The 24,564-nt window shown below is 46.0% G+C and overlaps 1 protein-coding gene across 1 annotated transcript in view; it reads left to right on the top strand.

Annotated features, from left to right (window-relative positions):
• LOC139227745 (uncharacterized) overlaps positions 1 to 24,564 on the top strand; it is a 244,833-nt gene that overhangs the window by 80,883 nt on the left and 139,386 nt on the right. Inside the window, exons 10-11 of the mRNA XM_070858741.1 lie at positions 9,167 to 9,225; positions 9,848 to 10,064. Coding sequence (XP_070714842.1) covers positions 9,167 to 9,225; positions 9,848 to 10,064 — 276 coding nt within the window. The remainder of the gene's footprint in view (positions 1 to 9,166; positions 9,226 to 9,847; positions 10,065 to 24,564) is intronic.

Here is a 24,564-nt window from a genome sequence, read left to right on the forward strand (position 1 = left end):
ATTGAGGTGGGTAAGGGGAGTGCCTGACTGGCAGGAGGGACAATGGGATGGATCGTTAATTGGCCTGTTGCTCATGGTGTCTTACAGGGATCTGTGCTGGGGCCTCAGCAAGTCATAATATTTATTAACGACTTAGATGATGGCTTAGAAAGTTGCATATCCAAGTCTGCCAATGACAGAAGGATAGGCGGCATTGTAAGCTGTGTGGATGGAAGCATAACATTACACAGAAATATTAATCGATTAAATGAATGGGCAAAACTATGCAAATGGATTTCTATGCAGGCAAACGTGAGGCCATCCACGTTGGACCTAAAAAGGGTTCTTTCTAAATGGTGAAAAGCTCGAAACAGTGGAGGTCCAAAGAGACATAGGGGTCCAGGTATATAGAGCATTAAAATGTCAAGTTAAAATGGACAGGTACAGAAAATAATCAAAAAGGCTGATGGAATTCTAGCCTTTCTATCTGAAGAACTTGAATACAAGGGGGTAGAGGTTATGCTGGAGCTGTACAAAGCCCTGGTTGGACCACACCTGGAGCACTGTGAGCAGTTCTGGGCACCACACCTCAGGGAGGATATATTGGCCTTGGAGGGAGTGCAGCGTAGGTTTGCCAGAATGATACCCGGACTTCAAGGGTTAAGTTACGAGGAGAGATTACAGGAACACGTGGAAGTATGATATCATAGCTATTACTGAAACATGGCTGAAAGGGCAGGAGTAGTAGCTCAACATTCCTGGGTACAGGGTTTTCTGATGAGATAGAGAGGGGGGTAAAAAATGGGAGAGTTGCAATATTGGTTAAAGAAACAATTACAGCTGTGAGGAGGGATGAGGATAGTTGGGGTCTGAAACACACTGCCTGAACGGGTAGAGGCAGATACCCTGATACTATTTAAAAAGTATTTGGATGTGCACTTGAAGTGCTGCAACCTCCATGGCTACAGCCCACGAGCTGGAAAGCAGGACTAGGCTGATAGCTACTTTTCAGCAGGACAGACACAAAATTTATAATTTTATGACTCTAAGAAACTAGGATTATATTCCCTGGAAATTAGGTTAAGGGGTGATTTGAACGAAGTTGTCAAGATATTAAGGAGAACAGATTGGGTAGACAGAGAGAGAAAGTATTTCCATTGGTTGGGGATTCTAAGACTAGGGGACATAGTCTAAAAATTAGAGCTAGACCTTTCAGGAGTGAAATTAGGAAACACTTCTGCAGGAAAAGGGTGATAGAAGTTTGGAACTTTCTTCCACAAATGGCAATTGATGCTAGGTCAATTGTTAATTTCAAATCCGAGGTAGATTTTTGATAACTAAAAGCGTTAAGGGATATGTGGCAAAGGTGGGTATATGGAGTTAGGTCACAGATCAGCCAATTAATGGTGGAACAGGCTCAAAGGTTAAATGGCCTCTTCCTGTTCCTATGTTTCTAGAAAAGAAACTAAAATAATGTCCAAAGTAGGTGTGATGGAGAAATCATTGTAATTTGGTAGTTTACATCAATTAATGTTTGTATCTGAAGACAAATCAGAAGCAACCAGCTGTACGTGATGTGTTTTTGAAATGCCTGTTTTCATCCAGAAAGTGAAATGTTAATATAGGCACACAGAAGTGGTGAACCATTTAAATATGAAGGTGATTCTAAATATAAATCCCAGTGCTTGGGCCTCAGCTATTTACAATCTATATTAATGCCTTAGATGAAAGTGTAATGTATCCAAGTTTGCTGACGATACAAAGCTAGCTGTGAGGAGGACATAAAGAGCCTGCAAGGGGATATAGATAGACTTAGTGAGTGGGCAATAAGACGACAGATGGTGTATAATGTGGGGAAATGTGAGGTTATTCACTTTGGTAGGAAGAATAGAAAAACAGAATAATTTTTAAATGGGGAGAAACTGTCAAATGCTGCTTTCAGAGAGATTGGGGGTCCTCATATAGGTAACACCCAGTTAGCATGCAGGTTGCAAATCCAACAGTCTGCACCTGGGCAGGACCGGAACCAATGTCCGAGGGGAAGTGTTTGCTAGTGCTGTTGGGGAGCAGTTAAACTAATACGGCAAGGGGATGGGAAACTATGCAGGGAGACAGAGGGGAATAAAATGGGGGCAGAAGAAAAAGATAGAAAGGAGAAAAGTAAAAGTGAAGGGCAGAGAAACCCAAGGCAAAAATCAAAAAGGGCCACATTACAGCAAAATTCTAAAGGGACAAAGAGTATTAAAAAGACAAGCCTGAAGGCTCTGTGCATCAATGCGAGGAGCATTCGTAATAAGGTGGATGAATTAACTGCGCAGGCAGCTATTAATGATTATGATATAATTGGGATTACGGAGACATGGCTCCAGGGTGACCAAGGCTGGGAACTCAACATCCAGCGGTATTCAACATTCAGGAAGGATAGACAGAAAGGAAAAGGAGGCGGGGTGGCGTTGCTGGTTAAAGAGGAAATTAACGCAATAGTAAGAAAGGACATTAGCTTGGATGATGTGGAATCTGTATGGGTAGAGCGGCGGAATACCAAAGGGCAGAAAATGCGAGTGGGAGTTGTGTACAGACCACCAAACAGTAGTAGTGAGGTTGGGGATGGCATCAAACAAGAAATTAGGGACACGTGCAATAAAGGTACAGCAGTGATCATGGGCGACTTTAATCGACATACAGATTGGGCTAACCAAAATGGTAGCAGTACGGTGGAGGAGGATTTCCTGGAGTGTATTAGGGATGGCTTTCTAGAACAATATGTCGAGGAACCAACTAGAGAGCTGGCCATCCTAGACTCGGCGTTGTGTAATGAGAAAGGACTAATTAGCAATCTTGTTGTGCGAGGCCCCCTGGGGAAGAATTACCATAATATGGTAGAATTGTTTATTAAGATGGAGAGTGACAGTGTTAATTCAGAGACTAGGGTCCTGAACTTAAGGAAAGGTAACTTCGATGGTATGAGACGTGAATTGGCTAGGCTTGACTGGCAAATGATACTTAAAGGGTTGACAGTGGATAGGCAATGGCAGACATTTATAGATTACATGGATGAACTTCAACAATTGTACATCCCTGTCTGGAGTAAAAATAAAACAGGCAAGTTAGCTCAACCATGACTAACAAGGGAAAGTAGGGATAGTGTTAAATCCAAGGAAGAGGCATATAAATTGGACAGAAATTTAGAATTCAGCAGAGGAGGACAAAGGGTTTAATTAGGAGGGGGAAAATAGATTATGAGAGGAATCTTGCAGGGAAAATAAAAACTGACTGCAAAAGCTTCTATAGATATGTGAAGAGAAAAAGATTAGTGAAGACCAACGTAGGTCCTTTGCAGTCAGAACCAGGTGAATTTATAATGGGGAACAAAGAAATGGCAGACCAATTGAACAAATACTTTGGATCTGTCTTCACGAAGGAAGACGGAAATAACCCCGGAAATACTAGGGGTTCGATGGTCTAGTGAGAAGGAGGAACTGGAGGAAATCCTCATAAGTCAGAAAATTGTGTTAGGGAAATTGATGGGACTGAAGGCCGATAAATCCACAGGGCCTGATAGGCTGCATCCCAGAGTACTTAAGGAAGTGGCCCTAGAAATAGTGGATGCATTGGTGATCATTTTCCAACATTCTATTGACTCGGGAGCAGTTCCTATGGACTGGAAGGTAACTAATGTAACACCACTTTTTAAAAAAGGAGGGAGAGAGAAAACAGGGAATTATAGACCGGTTAGCCTGACCTCAGTAGTGGGGAAAATGTTGGAATCAATTATTGAAGATGAAATAGCAGTTAATTTGGAAAGCAGTGACAGGATTGGTCCAAGTCAGCATGGATTTATGAAAGGGAAATCATGCTTGACAAATCATCTGGAATTTTTTGAGGATGTAACTAGTAGCGTGGACAAGGGAGAACCAGTGGATGTGGTGTATTTGGACTTTCAAAAGGCTTTTGACAAAGTCCCACACAAGAGATTGGTATGCAAAATTAAAGCACATGGTATTGGGGTAAAGTATTGACGCGGATAGAGAATTGGTTGGCAGACAGGAAGCAGAGAGTCGGAATAAACCGGTCCTTTTCAGAATAGCAGGCAGTGACTAGTGGAGTGCCGCAGGGTTCAGTGCTGGGACCCCAGCTATTTACAATATACATCAATGATTTAGATGAAGGAATTGAATGTAATATCTCCAAGTTTGCAGATGACACTAAGCTGGGTGGCGGTGTGAGCTGTGAGGAGGATGCTAAGAGGCTGCAGGGTCACTTGGACAGGTTAGGTGAGTGGGCAAACGCGTGGCAGATGCAGTATAATGTGGATAAATGTGAGGTTATCCACTTTAGTGGCAAAAACAGGAAGACAGATTATCTGAATGGTGGCAGTTGAGGAAAAGGGGAGGTGCAACGAGACCTGGGTTTCATGATATATCAGTCATTGAAAGTTGGCATGCAGGTACAGCAGGCGGTGAAGAAGGCAAATGGTATGTTGGCCTTCATAGTTACGGGTTTTGAGTATAGGAGCAGGGAGGTCTTACTGCAGTTGTACAGGGCCTTGGTGAGGCCTCACCTGGAATATTGTGTTCAGTTTTGGTCTCCTAATCCGAGGAAGGACGTTCTTGCTATTGAGGGAGTGCAGCGAAGGTTCACCAGACTGATTCCCGGGATGGCTGGACTGACATATGAGGAGAGATTGGATCGACTGGGCCTTTATACATTGGAGTTTAGAAGGATGAGAGGGGATCTCATAGAAGCATATAAAATTCTGACGGGACGGGACAGGTTAGATGCCGGTAGAATGTTCCCGATGTTGGGGAAGTCCAGAACCAAGGGACACGGTCTAAGGATAATGGGTAAGCTATTTAGGACTGAGATGAGGAGAAACTTCTTCACTCAGAGAGTTGTTAACCTGTGGAATTCCCTACCGCAGAGAGTTGTTGATGCCAGTTCATTGGATATATTCAAGAGGGAGTTAGATTTGGTCCTTACGGCTAAAGGGATCAACGGGTATGGAGAGAAAGCAGGAAAATAATACTGAGGTCAATGATCAGCCATGATCTTATTGAATGGTGGTGCAGGCTCGAAGGGCCGAATGGCCGACTCCTAGCATGGGAAACTCCCGAGCTAAAGAGCTGGGATGGGAGTATTCCAAGAGATGTCTGGGGAGAAAACACACTAAAAAATCCCACAAAAACATTCGCAATACATTGCCCACGCCACCACAACATAAATCGCAAAAAAAATCTAAAGAACAAACGAATCACATTTACCCTCGGACCACATTACTGACCTCTCTGCAGTCGGCATAGTTTCCTTGCCCCGATTTCCCAGGCGGTCACTGCGAGGCGCGCTGCGGAGCGGACGGGTTAGGTGAGAATCAAAAAGCACGCCAGCGTCACAACCAGAGGCATTACACATTGGGCGCCCTGCAAAACTGGACCCGAAACCCCCACGGGACGCTAGAGGCTGACCGCCTGCCCAGGACATCTCACCGCCGCCATTGCCGCCACTCCGGGGCGATGAACCGAGCCAAAAATCCATCCCCATGTTCCCAGTTTCTTGCTCAACTTTCTCCTTGAGTATGTATGGTACGGGACGTAGCTTGCAGTAAACTGGTCCTGTGTCCTTCTACACCGACACTCGCCTTGAAGCTTTGGATCAGACTGTCTGTTTCACAGAACACCTTCGGATAGTGATTGATGACATCATCTTTCAATGCAAATTTCGCTTCCACACCAAAAATCTCATTCCAATCCAGCTTCAGTGATCCCAACCAATTTGTACCTATCAAAGCAGGCTTGTGTCCTGCCACTACCATGAGAGGCAAGTTCTAAAACTCATCCTTGTATTTCATTGGTATGGTGACACTTCCTACAACAGGGATTTGCTCTCCCGAGTAGCATCGCAGCTCTACCTTTGATTGTTCCAGTCGATAATCACGCAACTTACCACGATATAGTGATTCCGGTATTACTCTCACGGATGCACCAGTGTTGATTTGCATGGGTATCTTGGATCCTGCGACGTCTACTTGGATGACAATACTTTGTGAATCGGTGTTAGACAACTTAATGCTTCTGATGACGTGAATGTCCAGAAACTGCTCATTCTGTTGCTTCTCTTCAATGGTATGTAGTGTCTGGTGATTTCTACTTCTAGCATTGCCAGTCAGTTTGCTCCTCTGTCAGAAAACCTTTGCAAGATGCCCTGTTTTTTTGCAGAAGAAACAATCTGCCTTCACATATGGACAGCTTTGAGCAATGTGTTGTCCCAGGCACCAATAGCACGACTTTAATTTTCTGTTACCTTGGCCAGTTGCTAAGACCTTGGGGCCCAACTGCCTTTTACTTTTAGCCTGCAGCTGGTTGTCTGACAACTGGAAATGGCCTGAAATTCTCAGGAGTATCGGTCGGCCATATCCATCGACATAAAAACAGAAAATGCTGGAAATTTCAGCGTCTGTGGGAGAAAAATAGAGTTAATGTTTCAGGTCGATGACCCTTTGTCAGAACTGGAGAATGTTCGAAAAGAATACATTCTTAAGGAGCACTGAAAGCGGGGGGCGGGGGCTGCAGGGGAGGAAAGAACAAAAGAGAAGGTCTGTGATAGGGTGGAAGACAGGAGAGATTAGAGAGACAAAAGGGATGATGGGCCAAATTGAAATGGTAACGACAGAAGTTAGAAAAAGTTTAGTCTAGATAGGGTGTGAATAGCAGGATAATTACCAGCTGCCATTGGAGACAAAGAAAAAAAACATAAGATTGGTGGGGTGGGGTTGGGGGGGCGGGTGTGTGGAAGGCCAAAAATGGGGATGGTCTGAAATTCTTGAACTCGATGTTGAGTCCAGAAGGCTGTAAAGTGCCTAAACGAAAGATGAGGTGCTGTTCCTTGTTCCTCGAGCTTGCATTGAGTTTAATTGGAACAGTGTAGGAGACCGAGGATGGAGAGTTCAGAGTGGGAGTGGAGTGGGGAATTAAAGTGACAGGCGACCGGAAGCTCAGGGTCACACTCACGGACTGAGCGGAGGTGCTCTGCAAAGCGGTCGCCCAATCTACGCTTGGTCTCCCCAATGTAGAGGAGACCACATCGTGAGCAGCGAACACAGAATACTACATTGCAAGAAGTACAAGTAAATCGCTGTTTCACCTGGAAGGAGTATTTGGGGCCCTGGATAGTGGGAAGGGAGGGGGTAAAAGGGCAGGTGTTGCATCTCCTGCACTTGCACAGGAAGGTGCCGCGGGAAGGGGATGGGGTGCTGCGGAATGGACCAGGGTGTCCCGGAGGGAGCGATCCCTTTGGAATGCTGAGAGGGGAGGGGAGGGGAAGCTGTGATTGGTGGTGGGATCATGCTGGAGGTGGCGGAAATGGCGGAGGATGATCCGTTGAACGTGGAAGCTGGTGGGGTGAAAGGCGAGGACAAGCACAGCCCCGTCGTGGCTCTGAGAGGGAAGGGAAGGGTGAGAGTAAAGGTGCGGGAAATGGAATGGACAGTCGAGGGCCATGTTAACCACGGCGGAGGGGAAAGGAAGAGATGTCAAAGGCACTAGTGTGAAAGGTGGCATCGTCAGAGAAGATGCGATGGAGACAGAAAAACTGGGAGAATGGAAAGAAGTCCTTACAGGATGCGGGGTGGGAGGACGTGTAGTCCAGGTAGCTGTGAGAGTCAGTGGGATTATAGTGGATACTGGTCGAAAGCCTATCCCCAGAGATGGAGACGGAGAAGTCGAGCAAGGGAAGGGAAGAGTCGGAGATGGACCATGGGAAGGTGAGGGAAGGGTGGTAATTGGATGTAAAGTGAATGAAATTTTCAAGTTCAGGGCGAGAGCAGGAAACGGCACCAATACAGTCATCAATGTACCGGAGAAAGAGGTGAGGGAGGGGACCCGAGTAAGACTGGAACAAAGAATGTTCCACATATCCCACGAAAAGGCAGCCATAGCTCAGACCCAAGCACGTTCCCATAGCAACACCTTTAATTTGGAGGAAGTGAGTGGAGTTAAAGGAGAAGTTGTTCAATGTGAGAACAAGTTCAGCTGGGCGGAGGAGGGTGGTGGGGGATGGGGACTGGTTGGGCCTCTGCTCGAGGAAGAAGCGGAGCGCCCTCAGACCATCCTGGTGGGGGATGGAAGTGTAGAGGGATTGGACGTCCATGGTGAAAAGGAGACGGTTGGGGCCAGGAAGCTGGAAACTGTTAAAGTGACCATTGACACAGCTGTCTGACAAGCTAAATCAAAAATCAAGTTAGGGGTTGTCAATAATTTACTTCTGACTCGTTCATTTTCGACCCACAAACAAAGTGGACATGCAAAATTGGTACTGTAAGTTTCTGAAATGACAGTGAATGGATAGCTTGTGTAAAGCTACAATGTTCTCACTGATATCCTCGTCACTTAATTGATTGCATGCTCCAAAATGATAACTTTCAGCAATTTCCAGTCTCGGTCGCAATGCAACTCACCCAAGCACCCTATTATTCCCATAGGCGTGGCCATCTAACTCTGGCAATGTCGACAGTTCAGCCCCATGTGCTTGAAATGTACCTCGGATTTTTAAGCTTTTTTGCAAAATGAAGAACCACTAACTTTCTTCATTGGTTGGCAGGGTTATCCTCCAACAAAAATTTCATCAATCGCATCCTCATCGCAAATCTGTGATATCTTGAGACACAGCAAACACACACACACACACTTGCACAAACATGGCTGCCAGATAAGAACTGAGCAGAGCACATGGCTTTATTGTTATTACATCAGTCATCCACTAGGTGCTACAGCAGGTTAGTGTTGTGGAGGGGTGGGCTCCCGTGAGGCAGTTAGGGTACTGGAAGGATGGGTTTCAATTGGAGAGCTAGGGTACTATTAGGGGGGCTTTGATGGAAAATTTGGGGTTTTAATGGAATGCACTGTCATCGAATAGTTTGGGTTCTAGAAGGGCCGACTCCAATAGAATAGTTGGGGATCTAGAGGACCAGGCTTCGAGATGCCTGACATTTCATAAGTTCTCATCTTCTTAATTTCTAATATAAATTGTATTGGTTGTGGAGATCTCGGATTGAACCTTCTTGAAACAGCTGCATGGAATTGCTGTCTTCTGATGAGAATGACAGGCAGTGAGTGAATAGATGGTCGCTACAGATGCTAAGTGACTGTGGGCTAGCCACCTTATTGTTTATAATCACCATACTTTTTTATTTCAGACAGAGGCCAGTCAGGGAGGGGGTAATGACATTAGTGAGGAGGACCTAAGGTCAGAAGGGTAAGTCATTTGTCTCTATCTTCCAGGACCCTTCAGCTCCACCCTCCCCCGCCCCCCCCCCCCCACCCACCACCCCACCCCACTCAAACAGAGTTGGACTTGGCTGTTGTATAACATGGAAGGCCAATTGATATTAGACTCTCACTGTTTGAAGTACATAGGAACAGGAGGAGGCCATTCAGCCCCTCGAGCCTCTTCAATCATTCAATTAGATCATTCTGATCTGTACCTCAACTCCATTTACCTGCCTTTGATCAAAATCCCTGTTACCCTTAAAAAAACTCTAGCGATCTCAGTCTTGAAAGCTCCAATTGTCCCAGCATCCACAATATTTTGGGGGAGAGAGTTCTAGATTTCCACAACCCTTTGTGTGAAGTAGTGCTTCCTGATTACATTCCTCAATGGCCTGGCTTTGATTTTAAGACTATGTTCCCTCGTTTTTGATTTCCCTACCAAAACTTCTCACTATCTACCCTATCAAACTCTATTAACATTTTAAACATCTCCATCAGTTCACCCCACAACCTTCTAAAATTCAGGGGAATACAAGCCAGGTTTATGTAGCTGCCCTCGAACTAATCCGCAGTGTCCTGTTGTTATTTGTATTATAATCACTCGACAGCCTTCAGTGGGACCGTCTAACCTCGAGTCACGTGAACCGCATCATCTCGATTGAGGAGGACCCCCTGCCCCAGCAGGCAATGGAGGATGCTGGGATACGAGGTTCCAGGGTCACCAGGCAGCAGGTTGACATGAGGACCGCCAAAGATGGAGATGATATTTTTGATGGAATGGCAGAGACTTTGTGGAGAGATGGAGTAGCAGGTCCAAGCGAAGAGGTAGTTGCTGTTGGCCAGTTGCCTTCTCCTTAAACCAAACAGAAATGTTCATTCCTCCAGCAGCTCATCCCACAGAGGGACATGTAGGCCTGAGCGACAAGCCATCTGGCTCACTCTGGCCTCTTGAGCATCCCTGATTTCCATCGCTCCACCATTGGTGGCCATGCCTTCAGCTGCCTGGGCTCCACACTCTAAATTCCTTCCCTAAACCGCTCCACCTTTGTCTTCTTCTTTAAGATGATCCTTAAAACCTACCTCTTTGACCAAACTTTTGGTCACCTGTCCTAGTTATGTGGTTCGGTGTTGATTTTTTCTGTCTGATAATCACTCCTGTGAAACACTTTGGGAATATATAGATTACATCGGATATACGGCACAGAAACAGGCCATTCGGCCTAACCAGTCCATGCCGGCGTTTATGCTCCACTCAAGCCTCCTCCTATCTTTCCTCAATTAAATCTATTAACATAACTCTCTATTCCCTTCTCCCCCAAATGCTTGTCTAGCCTCCCCTTAAATACATCTACACTATTGGCTTCAACCTCTCCCTGTGGTAGCGAGTTCCACATTCTCACCACTCTCTGGGTAAAGAAGTTTCTTCTGAATTCCCTACTGAATTTCTCGATGACTAACTTATATTGATTTTAAAATGCATGGATGTAATCCGTCCAGACCAGGGGAATCATCCTCTTTGAATTTGAATAGTTTATTTAACATAATATCTCGTTTTATTTTAAATGTACTTATCTAATTACTAATGTCGTCATGCAATGTCATGTCCACCTGTTCTGTCTCCCTGGTAAATATTGAAGCAAAGTGATGATTTAGTATCTCTGCCATCTCTCTAGCACTGCCCGTGGTATTATCCTGTCCAGTCCTAGTGGTCCTATTCCCATCCCAATCTTCCTTTTTTTATTGACATGCCTGTAAAATATTTTACTGTTTTGTTTTAAGAATTAGGAGCAGGGATAGGCCATTCGGCCCCTCGAACCTGCTCCGCCATTCAATAAGAACATGTATGATCTTCGACCTCAACTCCACTTTCTAGCACTATCCCCATATCCCTTGATTCCCTTAATATCCAAACATCTATTGACCTCCGTCTTAAATATACTCAAAGACTGAGCTCCAGACTGAGAGAATTCCAAAGATTTACAACCCACTGAGTGAAGAAATTTTTCCTCAGCTCAGTCCTAAATGTCTGAGCCCTTATTCTGAGACTGTGACCCCATGTTCTAGACTCCCCAGCCAGAGGAAATTTCCTCCCTGCATCTACCCCGTCAAGCCCTGTAAGAATTTTGCATGTTTCAATGAGATCATCTCATTGGCTCAGAGGCAGGAAGCAAAGTGTAATGGTTGATGGGTGTTTTTGTGACTGGAAGGCTGTTTCCAGTGGGGTTCCGCAGGATTCAGTGCTGGGTCCCTTGCTTTTTGTGGTATATATCAATGATTTGGACTTGAATGTTGGAGGTATGATTAAGAAGTTTGCAGATGATACTAAAATCGGCTGTGTGGTTGATAATGAAGAAGAAAGCTGCGGACTGCAGGAAGATATCAATGTACTGGTCAGGCGGGAAGAACAGTGGCAAATGGAATTCAATCTGGATAAGTGTGAGGTAATGCATTTGGGGAGGGCTAACAAGGCAAGGAAATACACATTAAATGGTATGACACTGAAAAGTGTAGAGGAACAAAGGGACCTTGGAGTGCATGTCCACAGATCCCTGAAGGTAGCAGGCCAGATAGATTAGGTGGTTAAGAAGGCATACGGAATACTTGCCTTTATAAGTCGAGGCATGGAATACAAGAGCAAGGAGGTTATGCTTGAACTGTATAAAACACTGGTTAGGCCACAGCTGGAGTACTATGTGCAGTTCTGGTCACCACATTACAGGAAATATATGATTGCACTGGAAAGGGTGCAGAGGAGATTTACAAGAATGTTATCTGGACTGGAGAATTTTGGCTATGAGGAAAGATTGGAGATGCAAGGTCTGTTTTCTTTGGAACAGAGGAGGCTTAGGGGCCTGGATAGAGAAGGACCTGTTTCCTTGGCAGAGGGGTCAACAACCAGGGAGCATAGATTTAAAGTAATTGGGGGAGGTTTAGAGAGAATTTGAGGGGAAATTTCTTCACCCAGTGAAAGGTGGGGGTCTGGAATTCACTGCCTGAAAGGGTGGTAGAGGCAGAAACCCTCACTGCATTTAAAAAATACTTGGATGTGCACAAAGTGTCGTAAACTACAGGGCTACGGACCAAGAGCTGGAAAGTGGGATTAGGCTAGATAGCTCTTGGTCGGCCGGCACGGACATGATGGACCGAAATGGGCTCCTTCCGTGCTGTAAATTTCTATGATTCTATGATTCTTCTAAACTCTAGAGAACATAGGCCTAGTCTACTCAATCACTCCTCATAGAACAATCCCCCCATCCCAGGAATCAGTCTGGTGAACCTTCGTTCTACTCCCTCAATGGCCAGTATATCCTTAGGTAAGGAGACCACAACACAATACTCCAGGTGCGGTCTCACCAGGGCCCTATATAACTGCATTAAGATGTCTTTACTCTTATATTCAAATCCTGCTGTAATAAAGGCCAACATACCATTTGCTCTCTTAATTGCTTGCTGTACCTGCATGTTAACTTTCAGTGTTTCGTGAGAGAGAGATAGAGAGAGAGAGAAAGAGAGAGAAGAGGGATCTGGAGCAATGGGAGAAATTCAGGAGTGCCCCGTTTGGATGCTAACTTTTGAAAGTTGATAACATAGAAACATAGAAACAAAGAAAATAGGTGCAGGAGTAGGCCATTCGGCCCTTCGAGCCTGCACCACCATTCAATAAGATCATGGCTGATCATTCCCTCGGTACCCATTTCCTGCTTTCTCACCATACCCCTTGATCCCTTTAGCCGTAAGGACCATATCTAACTCCCTCTTCAATATATCCACAGAACTGGCATCAACAACTCTCTGCGGGAGGGAATTCCACAGGTTAACAACTCTCTGAGTGAAGAAGTTTCTCCTCATCTCAGTCCGAAATGGCTTACCCCTTATCCTTAGATTATGTCCCCTGGCTCTGGACTTCCTCAACATCGGGAACATTCTTCCTGCATCTAACCTGTCCAGTCCAGTCAGAATTTTATATGTTTCTATGAGATCGCCTCTCATCCTTCTAAACTCCAGTGAATACAGGCCCAGTCGATCCAGCCTCTCCTCATATGTCAGTCCTGCCATCCCGGGAATCAGTCTGGTGAACCTTCGCTGCACTCCCTCAATAGCAAGAATGTCCTTCCTCAGATTAGGAGACCAAAACTGAACACAATATTCCAGGTGTGGCCTCACTAAGGCCCTGTACAACTGCAGTAAGACCTCCCTGCTCCTATACTCAAATCCCCTAGCTATGAAGGCCAACATACCATTTGCCGCCTTCACTGCCTGCTGCATCTGCATGTCAACCTTCAATGACTGATGAACCATGACACCCAGGTCTCATTGCACCTCTGCTTTTCCTAATCTGCCGCCATTCAGATAATATTCTGCTTTCGTGTTTTTGCCACCAAAGTGGATAATCTCACATTTATCCACATTATACTGTATCTGCCATGCATTTGCCCACTCACCTAACCTGTCCAAGTCACCCTGCAGCCTTTTAGCGTCCTCCTCACAGCTCACACCGCCACCCAGCTTAGTGTCATCTGCAAACTTGGAGATATTACACTCAATTCCCTCATCCAAATCATTAATGTATATTGTAAATAGCTGCGGTCCCAGCACTGAGCCCTGCGGCACCCCACTAGTCACTGCCTGCCATTCTGAAAAGGACCCGTTTATCCCGACTCTCTGCTTCCTGTCTACCAACCAGTTCTCTATCCACATCAGTACATTACCCCCAATACCATGTGCTTTGATTTTGCACACCAATCTCTTGTGTGTGACCTTGTCAAAAGCCTTTTGAAAGTCCAAATACACCACATCCACTGGTTCTCCCTTGTCCACTCTATCAGTTACATCCTCAAAAAATTCTAGAAGATTTGACAAGCATGATTTCCCTATCATAAATCCAATCTGACTTGGACCGATCCCGTCACTGCTGTCCAAATGTGCTGCTATTTCATCTTTAATAATTGATTCCAACATTTTCCCCACTACTGATGTCAGGCTAACCGGTCTATAATTACCCGTTTTCTCTCTCCCTCCCTTTTTAAAAAGTGGTGTTACATTAGCTACCCTCCAGTCCATAGGAACTGATCCAGAGTCGATAGACTGTTGGAAAATGATCACCAATGCATCCACTATTTCTATGGCCACTTCCTTAAGTACTCTGGGATACAGACTATCAGGCCCCAGGGATTTATCGGCCTTCAATCCCATCAATTTCCCTAACACAATTTCCAGCTTTATAAGGATATCCTTCAGTTCCTCCTTCTCACTAGACCCTCGGTCCCCTAGTATTTCCAGAAGGTTATTTGTGTCTTCCTTCGTGAAAATAGAACCAAATTATTTGTTTAACTGGTCCGTCATTTCTTTGTTCCCCATTATCACCTGAATCTGACTGCAAGGGACCTACGTTTGTCTTCACTAATCTTTTTCTCTTCACATATCTATAGACGCTTTTGCAGTCAGTTTTTATGTTCCCAGCAAGCTTCCTCTCATTCTCTATTTTCCCCCTCCTAATTAAACCCTTTGTCCTCCTCTGCTGTATTACAAAATTCTCCCAGTCCTCAGGTTTGCTACTTTTTCTGCCCAATTTATATGCCTCTTCCTTGGATTAAACACGATCCTTAATTTCCCTTGTTAGCCACGGTTGAGCCACCTTCCCCGTTTTAGTTTTACTCCAGACAGGGATGTACAATTGTTGAAGTTCATCCATGTGATCTTTAAATGTTTGCCATTGCCTATCCACCATCAACCCTTTAAGTATAATTTGCCAGTCTATTCTAGCCAATTCATGTCTCATACCGTCGAAGTTACCTTTCCTTCAGTTAAGGACCCGAGTCTCTGAATTAACTGTGTCGCTCTCCATCTTAATAAAGAATTCTACCATATTATGGTCATTCTTTCCCAAGGGGCCTCGCACAAGAAGATTGCTAATTAGTCCTCTGTCATCCAGTCTAGGATGGCCAGCTCTCTAGTTGGTTCTTCGACATATTGGTCGAGAAAACCATCCCTAATACACTCCAGGAAATCCTCCTCCACCGCATTGCTACCATTTTGGTTAGCCCAATCAATATGTCGATTAAAGTCGCCCATGATAATTGCAGTACCTTTATTGCATGCATCCCTAATTTCTTGTTTGATGCTGTCCCCAACCTCACTACTACACTTTGGTGGTCTGTACACAACTCCCACTAGCGTTTTCTGCCCTTTGGTATTCCGTAGCTCCACCCATACCGATTCCACATCATCCAAGCTAATGTCTTTCCTTACTATTGCATTAATTTCCTCTTTAACTAGCAATGCCACCCCACCTCCATTTCCTTTCTGCCTATCCTTCCTAAATGTTGAAGACCCCTGGATGTTGAGTTCTCAGCCTTGGTCACCCTGGAGCCACGTCTCCATGATGCCAATTACATCATACCCGTTAACTGCTATCTGCGCAGTTAATTCGTCCACCTTATTCCGAATATTTTTCGCATTGAGGCACAGAGTTTTCAGGCTTGTCTTTTTAACACACTTTGCTCCTTTGGAATTTGAGAAACTAGCGCCAGCCGCTAAAGTTATTCAGCTTTCAAAAAATTTGGTGTTTGCGCTACGGGAACATAAGAACATAAGAAATAGGAGCAGACGTAGACCACCTGGCCCCTTGAGCCTGCTCCACCATTCAATAAAATCATGGCTGATCTGATCATGGACTCAGCTCCAATTCCCTGCCCGCTCCCCATAACCCTTTACTCCCTGATCGCTCAAAAATTTTCTATCTCTGCCTTAACTATATTTAATGACCCAGCCTCCGCAGCTCTCTGGGGCAGAAAATTCCACAGATTTACAACCCTCTAAGAGAAGAAATTCCTCCTCAGTTTTAAATGTCCCCTTGTTTTAGTTTCCCCTATGAGTGGAAACATCTTCTCTGCATCCATCTTGTCGAGCCCCCTCATTATCTTGTAAGTTTCAATAAGATCACTCTCATTCTTCTGAACTCCAATGAGTATAGGCTCAACCTATCCTTATAAGTCAACCCCCTCATCTCCAGAATCAACCTAGTGAAGCTTCTCTGAACTGCCTCCAATGCAAGTATATCCTTCCTTATACGGAGACCAAAACTGTATGCAGTACTCCAGGTGTGGCCTCACCAATACCCTGTACAGTTGTAGCAGGACTTCTCTGCTTTTATACTCTATTCCCCCTTGCAATAAAGGCCAACATTTCATTTGCCTTCCTGATCACTTACTGTACCTGCATACTAACGTTTTGTGTTTCATGCACAAAGACCCCCAGGTCTCTCTGTACTGCAGCACTTGGCAATTTTTCTCCATTTAAATTTGCTTTTCTATTTTTCCTGCCAAAGTGGATAACCTCACACTTTCCCACATTATATTCCATCTGCCAAATTTTTGCCCACTCGTTTAGCCTGTCCATATCCCTTTGAAGATTCTTTGAATCCTCCTCACAACTTGCTTTCCCACCTATCTTTGTATCATCAGCAAACTTGGTTACATTACACTCGATCCCTTCATCCAAGTCATTAATATAGATTGTAAATAGTTGAGGCCCCCACACTGATCCCTGCAGCACCCCACTAGTCACTGTTTGCCAACCGTAAAATTACCCATTTATCCCGACTCTCTGTTTTCTGTTAGTTAGCCAATCCTCTATCCATGCTAATATATTATCCCCAACCCTGGGATCTCTTATCTTGTGCAGTAACCTTTTATGTGCCACCTTATCGAATGCCTTCTGGAAATCCAAATACACCACATCTACTGGTTCTCCCTTATCCACCCTGCTCATTACATCCTTAAAGAACTCCACCAAATTTGTCAAACATGATTTCACTTTCATAAACCATGCTGACTCTGCTTGACTGTATTATGCTTTTCCAAATGTCCCACTACTGCTTCCTTAATAATGGACTCTAGCATTTTCCCAATGACAGATGTTAGGCTAACTGGTCTATAGTTTCCTGCTTTCTGTATCCCTCCTTTTTAAAATAGGGGCGTTACATTTGCGATTTCCCAATCCGCTGGGATCTTTCCAGAATCCAAGGAAGTTTGGTAAATTACAACCAAGGCATCCACTATCTCTGCAGCCAGTTCTTTTAAGACCCTAGGATGCTGACCATCAGATCCAGGGGACTTGTCCACCTTTAGTCCCATTATTTTACCGAGTACTTTTTCTTTAGTGATGGTGATTGTATTAAATTCCTCTCTCCCTATAGCCCCTTGATTATCCACTATTGGAATGTTTTTAGTGTCTTCTACCGGGAAGACCGATACAAAATATTTGTTCGAAGTCTCTGCCAATTCCCTGATCCCCATTATTAATTTCCCAGTCTCATCCTCTAGGGGACCAACATTTGCTTTAGCTATTCTCTTCCTTTTTATATACCCGTAGAAGTTCTTACTATTTGTTTTTGTATCTCTTGCAATTTTATTTTCATAATCCATTTTCTCTCTCTATTATTTTTTTAGTCTTCCTTTGCTGGTTTTTTAAAAATTTCCCAATCTTCTGGCCTCCCACTAGTCTTGACCACATTGTAGGGCATTGTTTTCAATTTGAAACCATCTTTTACATCCTTAATTAGCCATGGATGGTTCTCCCTTCTCTTACAGTCTTTCCTTCTCACTGCAATATATTTTTGTTGCGAGTTATGAAATATCTCCTTAAATGTCTGCCACTGCTTTTCAACCATCTTACACTTTAATCTATTTTCCCAGTCCACTTTAGCCAACTCTGCCTTCATACCTTTGTAATCACCTTTATTTAAGCTCAGGATACTTGTTTGAGACCCAACTTTCTCACCCTCCAACTAAATTTGAAATTCAACCATGTTATGGTCACTCATTCCTAGAGGATCCTTTACTAGGAGATCATTTATTAATCCTGTCTCATTACACAGTACCAGATCTAAGATAGCCTGCTCCCTGGTTGTTTCCACAATGTACTGTTCAAGGAAACTATCCCGGATACACTCTATGAACTCTTCCTCAAGGCTACCTTGGCTAATTTGATTTGTCCATTCAGTATGGAGATTAAAATCACCCATGATTATTGCCATATTTTTTTACAAGCCTCCATTATTTCTTGATTTATACTCTGTCCAACAGTGTAGCTACTGTTAGGGGACCTATAGACTACGCCACCAGTGACTTTTTCCCCTTATTATTTTTTATCTCCACCCAAACTGATTCAACATCTTGATCTTCTGAGCCAACATCGTTTCTCACTACAGCACTGATCCCATCCTTTATTAACAGAGCTACCCCACCTCTTCTTTTCTGTCTGTCCTTCCGAATTGTCAAATACCCCTGAATATTCAGTTCCCAGCCTTATTGAAGTGCATTGCTCAATCAAGCGTTCCACTTCCTCCCTGGGGCCCACAGCCTGCAGGCAGGGCGCTAGATGCAGCGCTGCCGCGTTCCCAGGCTCCTCCCCTGATTAAAGGGACAGGCCATTGCTGCAGGCTCTGCATTGGGCCCAGTGAGCTGGTCCCCGACAACAGCCCCAATCCGGCCCGATCAACCCCACGCACTCCCCCGATCCGGCCCGATCAGCCCCACGCACTCCCCCGATCTGGCCCGATCCGGCCCACGCACTCCCCTGATCCGGCCCGATCAACCCAACGCACTCCCCGATCATCCCCACACACTCCCCCAATCCAGCCCCGATCCGGCCCACATACTCCCGCGGTCTAGCCCGATCAGCCTCACGCACTCCCACGATCCGGCCCGATCAGCCCCACGCATTCCCCCGATCAGCCCCACGCCCCAGAAGCGCCCGGCCTCCCGATCAACGCCTCCTGCTGTTGCCGCCTGGCGATGCTGCGGAGGGGCGGAACCCAAGTTCATGTCCAGAGCGATGACGTCATGATCACCAGGCGAAGGAGATCAGGGCGCACCGTCCAATCGTCACTGCAATCCTCCCGCCGATGTTAGCGGGAATCGTACATCTCGCTGCGCACGTCGGTACGTGGTTAGCGCCCCAAGAGACGATAGCGGGAGCTGCTAAGGAGGCCAATTTCTAGGCCATGGTTTACGACAAACTTTTTCTGAACATTTGCCATTTAGTTGGTGGTTTGACCTACCTGCAGCTTTTGACACGGTTGACTACTCTATCCTTCTCCAACACCTCTCCACTGTCGTCCAGCTGGGTGGGACTGCACTCGCCTGGTTCCATTCTTATCGATCTAATCGCAGCGGCTTCTCTTCCCGCTCCCACAGCGTTACCTCTGGTGTCCCCCAAGGATCTATCCGTGGCCCCCTCCTATTTCTCATCTATATGCTGCCCCTTGGCGATTTCATCCAAAAACACAGCGTCAGTTTCCACATGTACGCTGATGACACCCAGCTCTACTTCACCACCACTTCTCTCGACCCCTCCACGGTCTTTAAATTGTCAGACTGCTTGTCCCACATCCAGTTCTGGAAGAGCAGAAATTTCCTTGAGCAAAATATTGGGAAGACCGAAGCCATTGTTTTTGGTCCCCGCCACAAATTCCGTTCACTAGACACTGACTCCATCCCTCTCCCCAACTTCTGTCTGAGGCTAAACCTGACTGTTCGCAACTGTTATATTTAGAATAACTCCACAAGACTGTATATCTTAAGCTCAAACTGTTGTAACCTTGGTCTCTTTGTTATAACTCCAGAGTGAGGAAACAGCATGGTAGACTGCCTTTTATACCTTGGGTCTCCCACAGGTGCGCCCCCTGGTGGCAAGTCTTACACATTGGTAATGTTTACATACATAACATCATTCCCCCCACAAAGTCTTAGATACAAGTTATTTACAAGTTGAGGCGATCCGGGGCTCTGCGTTCCCGGGTTGATCGCCTGAGTTAAAGTCCTGGCCTGGGTGAGTCGGTCGGATCATTGTTGCACGGCAACGCGGCTGGTCTGATCGGACTGTCGGGCATGGTGGGTTCATCCTCGTGGTTGACCACGAGGTCGATTGCTGGTTGAGTGTGAGTGGGTGGATCATTGATGGTAATGTTCTCTTTAAACTGTTCTTAGATGTCGGTTAACCGCAGTTTGGTCTGATCCAAGTGCTTTCTGCATGTTTGTCCGTTCAAAAGTTTGACAACAAACACTCTATTCCCCTCCTTGGCTAACACAGTGCCAGCAACCCATTTGGGACCATGACCATAATTAAGAACAAACACGGGATCATTAACTTCAATGTCACGTGATTCAGCCGCGTGATCGTGGTACATGTTATGCCGGTGACGCCGGGTTTCTACATAATCATTAAGATCCGGGTGAACTAAGGAGAGCCTGGTTTTGAGTGCTCTCTTCATTAACAATTCTGCAGGGGGAACCCCTGTAAGTGAATGGGGCTGGATGCAGTAGCTGAGCAGAATCCGAGACAGCTGGGTCTGCAGGGAACCGTCCGTCACGCATTTCAAGTTCTGCTTGATGGTTTGGACTGCCCGTTCCACTTGACCATTGAATGCGGGCTTAAACGGCGCAGACCTGACATGCTTGATGCCATTGCGGGTCATGAACTCATCATGACTATGCCTGGGTGGGTACTGTGAAGGTCACATATAAACGTTTCCCTGCTTTTTTTTGGCAAAATTACACTATTCCCCCATAGGAGGCAGTCCGAATGGATGGACATTTCGTCCTTGCATCGGTGAAACTGATTAATTTCTCTTGCATTTCCCCTGGGACCGCCGACCAGCTCCCATTGAGGACACAGTTTTTTTACCAGTGATAGCACCGAGTCCTGGCTAGTCCAGGTCCTGATCTGGCGAGCCGTGATGGGTGACCCCTCGCTCTCAAAAGCATCCATTACAAGGAGCAAGTCTGCGGGTTGCGCCATTTCCACCCCGGTGGTGGGCAATGGTAGCCGACTGAGGACATCAGCACAGTTCTCAGTGCCTGGTCTGTGGTGGATTACATAATCATATGCAGATAACATTAGTGCCATCTTTGGATACGGGACGAAGCATTGATGTTAATACCGTTACTTTCTGAGAACAACGAAATGAGCGGCTTGTGGTCGGTTTCGAGCTCGAACCGGAGTCCAAATAAGTATTGGTGCATTTTCTTAACCCCGTATATGCATGCTAATGCTTCTTTCTCAACCATACTATAGGCTTTTTCAGCCTTAGATAAGTTTCTGGATGCATATGCAATCGGTTGCAGTTTGCCTGACCCATTGGCTTGCTGTAACACACAACCAACCCCGTACGAAGATGCATCACAAGCTAGTACTAAACGTTTACATGGGTCATACAATACAAGTAATTTGTTAGAACATAGCAGGTTTCTGGCCTTGTTAAAGGCTGTCTCTTGAGCTTTACCCCAAACCCAGACGTCACCCTTGCGTAGCAATAAATGCAATGGTTCCAGCAAAGTGCTCAACCCCGGTAGAAAGTTCCCAAAATAGTTGAGGAGTCCCAGGAACGAAAGCAGCTCCATCACAGTCTGTGGTCTGGGTGCATTCTTGATGGCCTCCGTCTTGGGAGTCCGTGGGTCTGATGCCATCTACTGCAATCTTTCTCCCCAGAAATTCGATCTCTGGCACCAGGAAAATACACTTGGAGCGTTTCAACCTGAGTCCCACTCTGTCCAGTCACTCAAGAATCTCTTCCAGGTTGTGCAAGTGTTTGGTGGTGTTGTGCCCAGTGATCAGGATATCATCTTGGAACAGCACGGTGTGCGGAACCGATTTCAGCAGACTCCCCATGTTCCTCTGGAAGGTGGCCGGCCCCGAGCGAATCCCAAAGGGATATCTGTGGTATATGAACAGTCCTCTGTGCATGTTGATGCACATCAATTTTTTTCGAAGGTTCAGCCAGCTCCTGTATCATGTAAACAGAGGTTAGATCCAGCTTGGTGACCGACTTTCCCCCTGCTAGTGTTGCAAACAGGTCATCTTTTGGGCAGTGGGTACTGGTCCTGTAACGAAACTCGGCTGATCGTTACCTTGTAGTCCCCGCAGATTCTGACCGTCTCATCGGTCTTCAACACTGGAATAATTGGACTGGCCCACTCGAACTCGACTGCCGATATGATCCCCTCTCGTTGAAGTCTGGCCAGCTCAATCTCGACTTTCTCTCGCATCATGTATGGAACCGCTCGGGTCTTGTGATGAACGGGTCGTGCATCAGGGACTAGATGGATCTGCACTTTGGCGCCTGTGAAGTTGCCGATGCCTGGCTCGAATAACAGCTGGAATTTGTTTAGCATTTGGGCGCACGAGGTATCATCCTCCGAAGACAGTGCTTTGATGTCGTCGGATCTTTCCTAGTCAGCTTCTGCCGAACAGCGTTGGGCCATCACCTGGTACAATCCATAGTGGTAAATCATGCACAGCTCCATCGTACGATATCTTCACTGCCGCACTCCCAATGACTGGTGTGAGCTCTTTGGTGTAAGTATACAGCTTGCTGTGGATCAGACTTAGTTTTAGCCTTTGTGCCTTGTTGCCTCACAGTTTCTCAAAAGCCTTCTGGCTCATAATTGACTGACTCGCCCCCGTGTCCAATTCCATGGAAACTGGAATGCCGTTTAATTTGACTTTTAACATTATCAGAGGGCTTTTGGTGGTGAAGGTGTGTGCCCCATACACTTCCTCTTCAGCCTCGGGTTCAGTTGCCTCTCTGACTCGTTCAGCGTGATCTGCGCCGGATCAGACATCTTCTGCCGACTCTGCCACGTGGTGAGTCGCAGCACGTCTGCACATTCGCTGGAGGTGCCCCATTGTTCCACAGCCCTTGCACACGTAGTGCTTGAATCGACATTGATGGGCTCGATGATTACCCCCGCAGCGCCAACATGGTGCTAACGGATTCGCATTTACGCCCCACGGCGGACTCCGAGTCATCCTAGGTCTGGCCTCTGCGGGTGTGTAGGCCCTGCCATGTACAGTTCTGCCTGCTGAAGGCGTTATTTTATGCACAGTACTTGCCGGTGAGTTCCGATGCTGCAATGATATCTGTTTTGTGCATTCGTTCGTGGATATGAAAACCTGGGCTATCGTGATGGCCTTGCTCAGATCTCGGGATTCGGCAGACAGCAGTTTGCGAAGAATGAACTCGTGGCCGATTCCAAGCAAGAAAAAGTCCCGCAACACTTCCCCCAAAAATCCAGCAAGTACGCACGGTCCTGCAAGGCGTCTTAGTTCGGCGACAGAGCTCGCCATGTCTTGGCCCTCGGAGCGATGGTGCGTATAAAAGCGATACCTGGCCATTAACATGCTCTCCTTCGGCTTGAGGTGTTCCCGAACCAGCGGGCACAACTCTTCATATGCCTTGTCCGTTGGTTTCGTTGGTGCTCGCAGATTTTTGATGAGGCCATATATCGTGGACCCGTAAACGGTGAGGAGAATCGCCCTACGCTTGATCGCGGTTTCTGCCTTTTCTAGCTCATTGAGCACGAAGTACTAGTCAACACGCTCAATGAAGGCTTCCCAATCATCACGCTCAACAAATCTCTCAAGAATACCAATGGCAGCCATAACTGTGTCAAAGTTTGTGATCTGTTACTCGTCGCTAATTGTTATGTTTAGAATAACTCCACAAGACTGTATATCTTAAGCTCAAACTGTTGTGACCTTGGTCTCTTTATTGTAACTCCAGCGTGATGAGGCAGCATAGTAGACTACCTTTTATACCTGCTTGCCCAGGGTGTGCAGGTGACCCTTGGGTCTCCCACAGGTGCGCCCCTTGCGGGCAAGTCTTACACATTGGTAATGTTTACATACATAATAGCAACCTTGGTGTCATATTTGACCCTGAAATGAGCCTTCGACCACATATCGGCAGCATAATTAAGACCACCTATTTCCACGTCTGTAACATTGCCATCACTCTCGGCTTGACTATTCCAACGCACTCCTGGCTGGCCTCCCACATACTACCCTACATAAACTAGAGGTGATCCAAAACTCGTCTGCCCATGTCCTAACTCGCACCGAGTCCCGCTCACCCATCACCCGTGTGCTCACTGATCTTCATTAGCTCCCGGTTAAGCAACGCATCGATTTCAAAATTGGTTTTAAATTCTTGTTTTCAAATCCCTCCATGGCCTCACCCCTCCCTATCTCTGTAATCTCCTCCAGTCCCACAACCCCCCCCGAGATGTCTGCGCTCCTCTAATTCTGCCCTCCTGAGCATCCCTGATTTTAGCGCTCAACCATTGGTGGCCGTAGCTTGGGCCATGTTAAAGGCGATATATGAATACCAGTTTCTGTTATATTTAATGCATTCCTTTGCTTGACCCTCCCAGTTGCAGGCAGAGCTCATCTCTCTGCGCAGTAAACAGGACCAGACCAGCACTGAGAACCACAATATCAATCTGATACATGGACAGTACACACCAGGGGAGAGCGAGGGTTC

Source organism: Pristiophorus japonicus, chromosome 17, assembly GCF_044704955.1.
Source record: "Pristiophorus japonicus isolate sPriJap1 chromosome 17, sPriJap1.hap1, whole genome shotgun sequence".
NCBI lineage: Eukaryota > Metazoa > Chordata > Chondrichthyes > Pristiophoridae > Pristiophorus > Pristiophorus japonicus.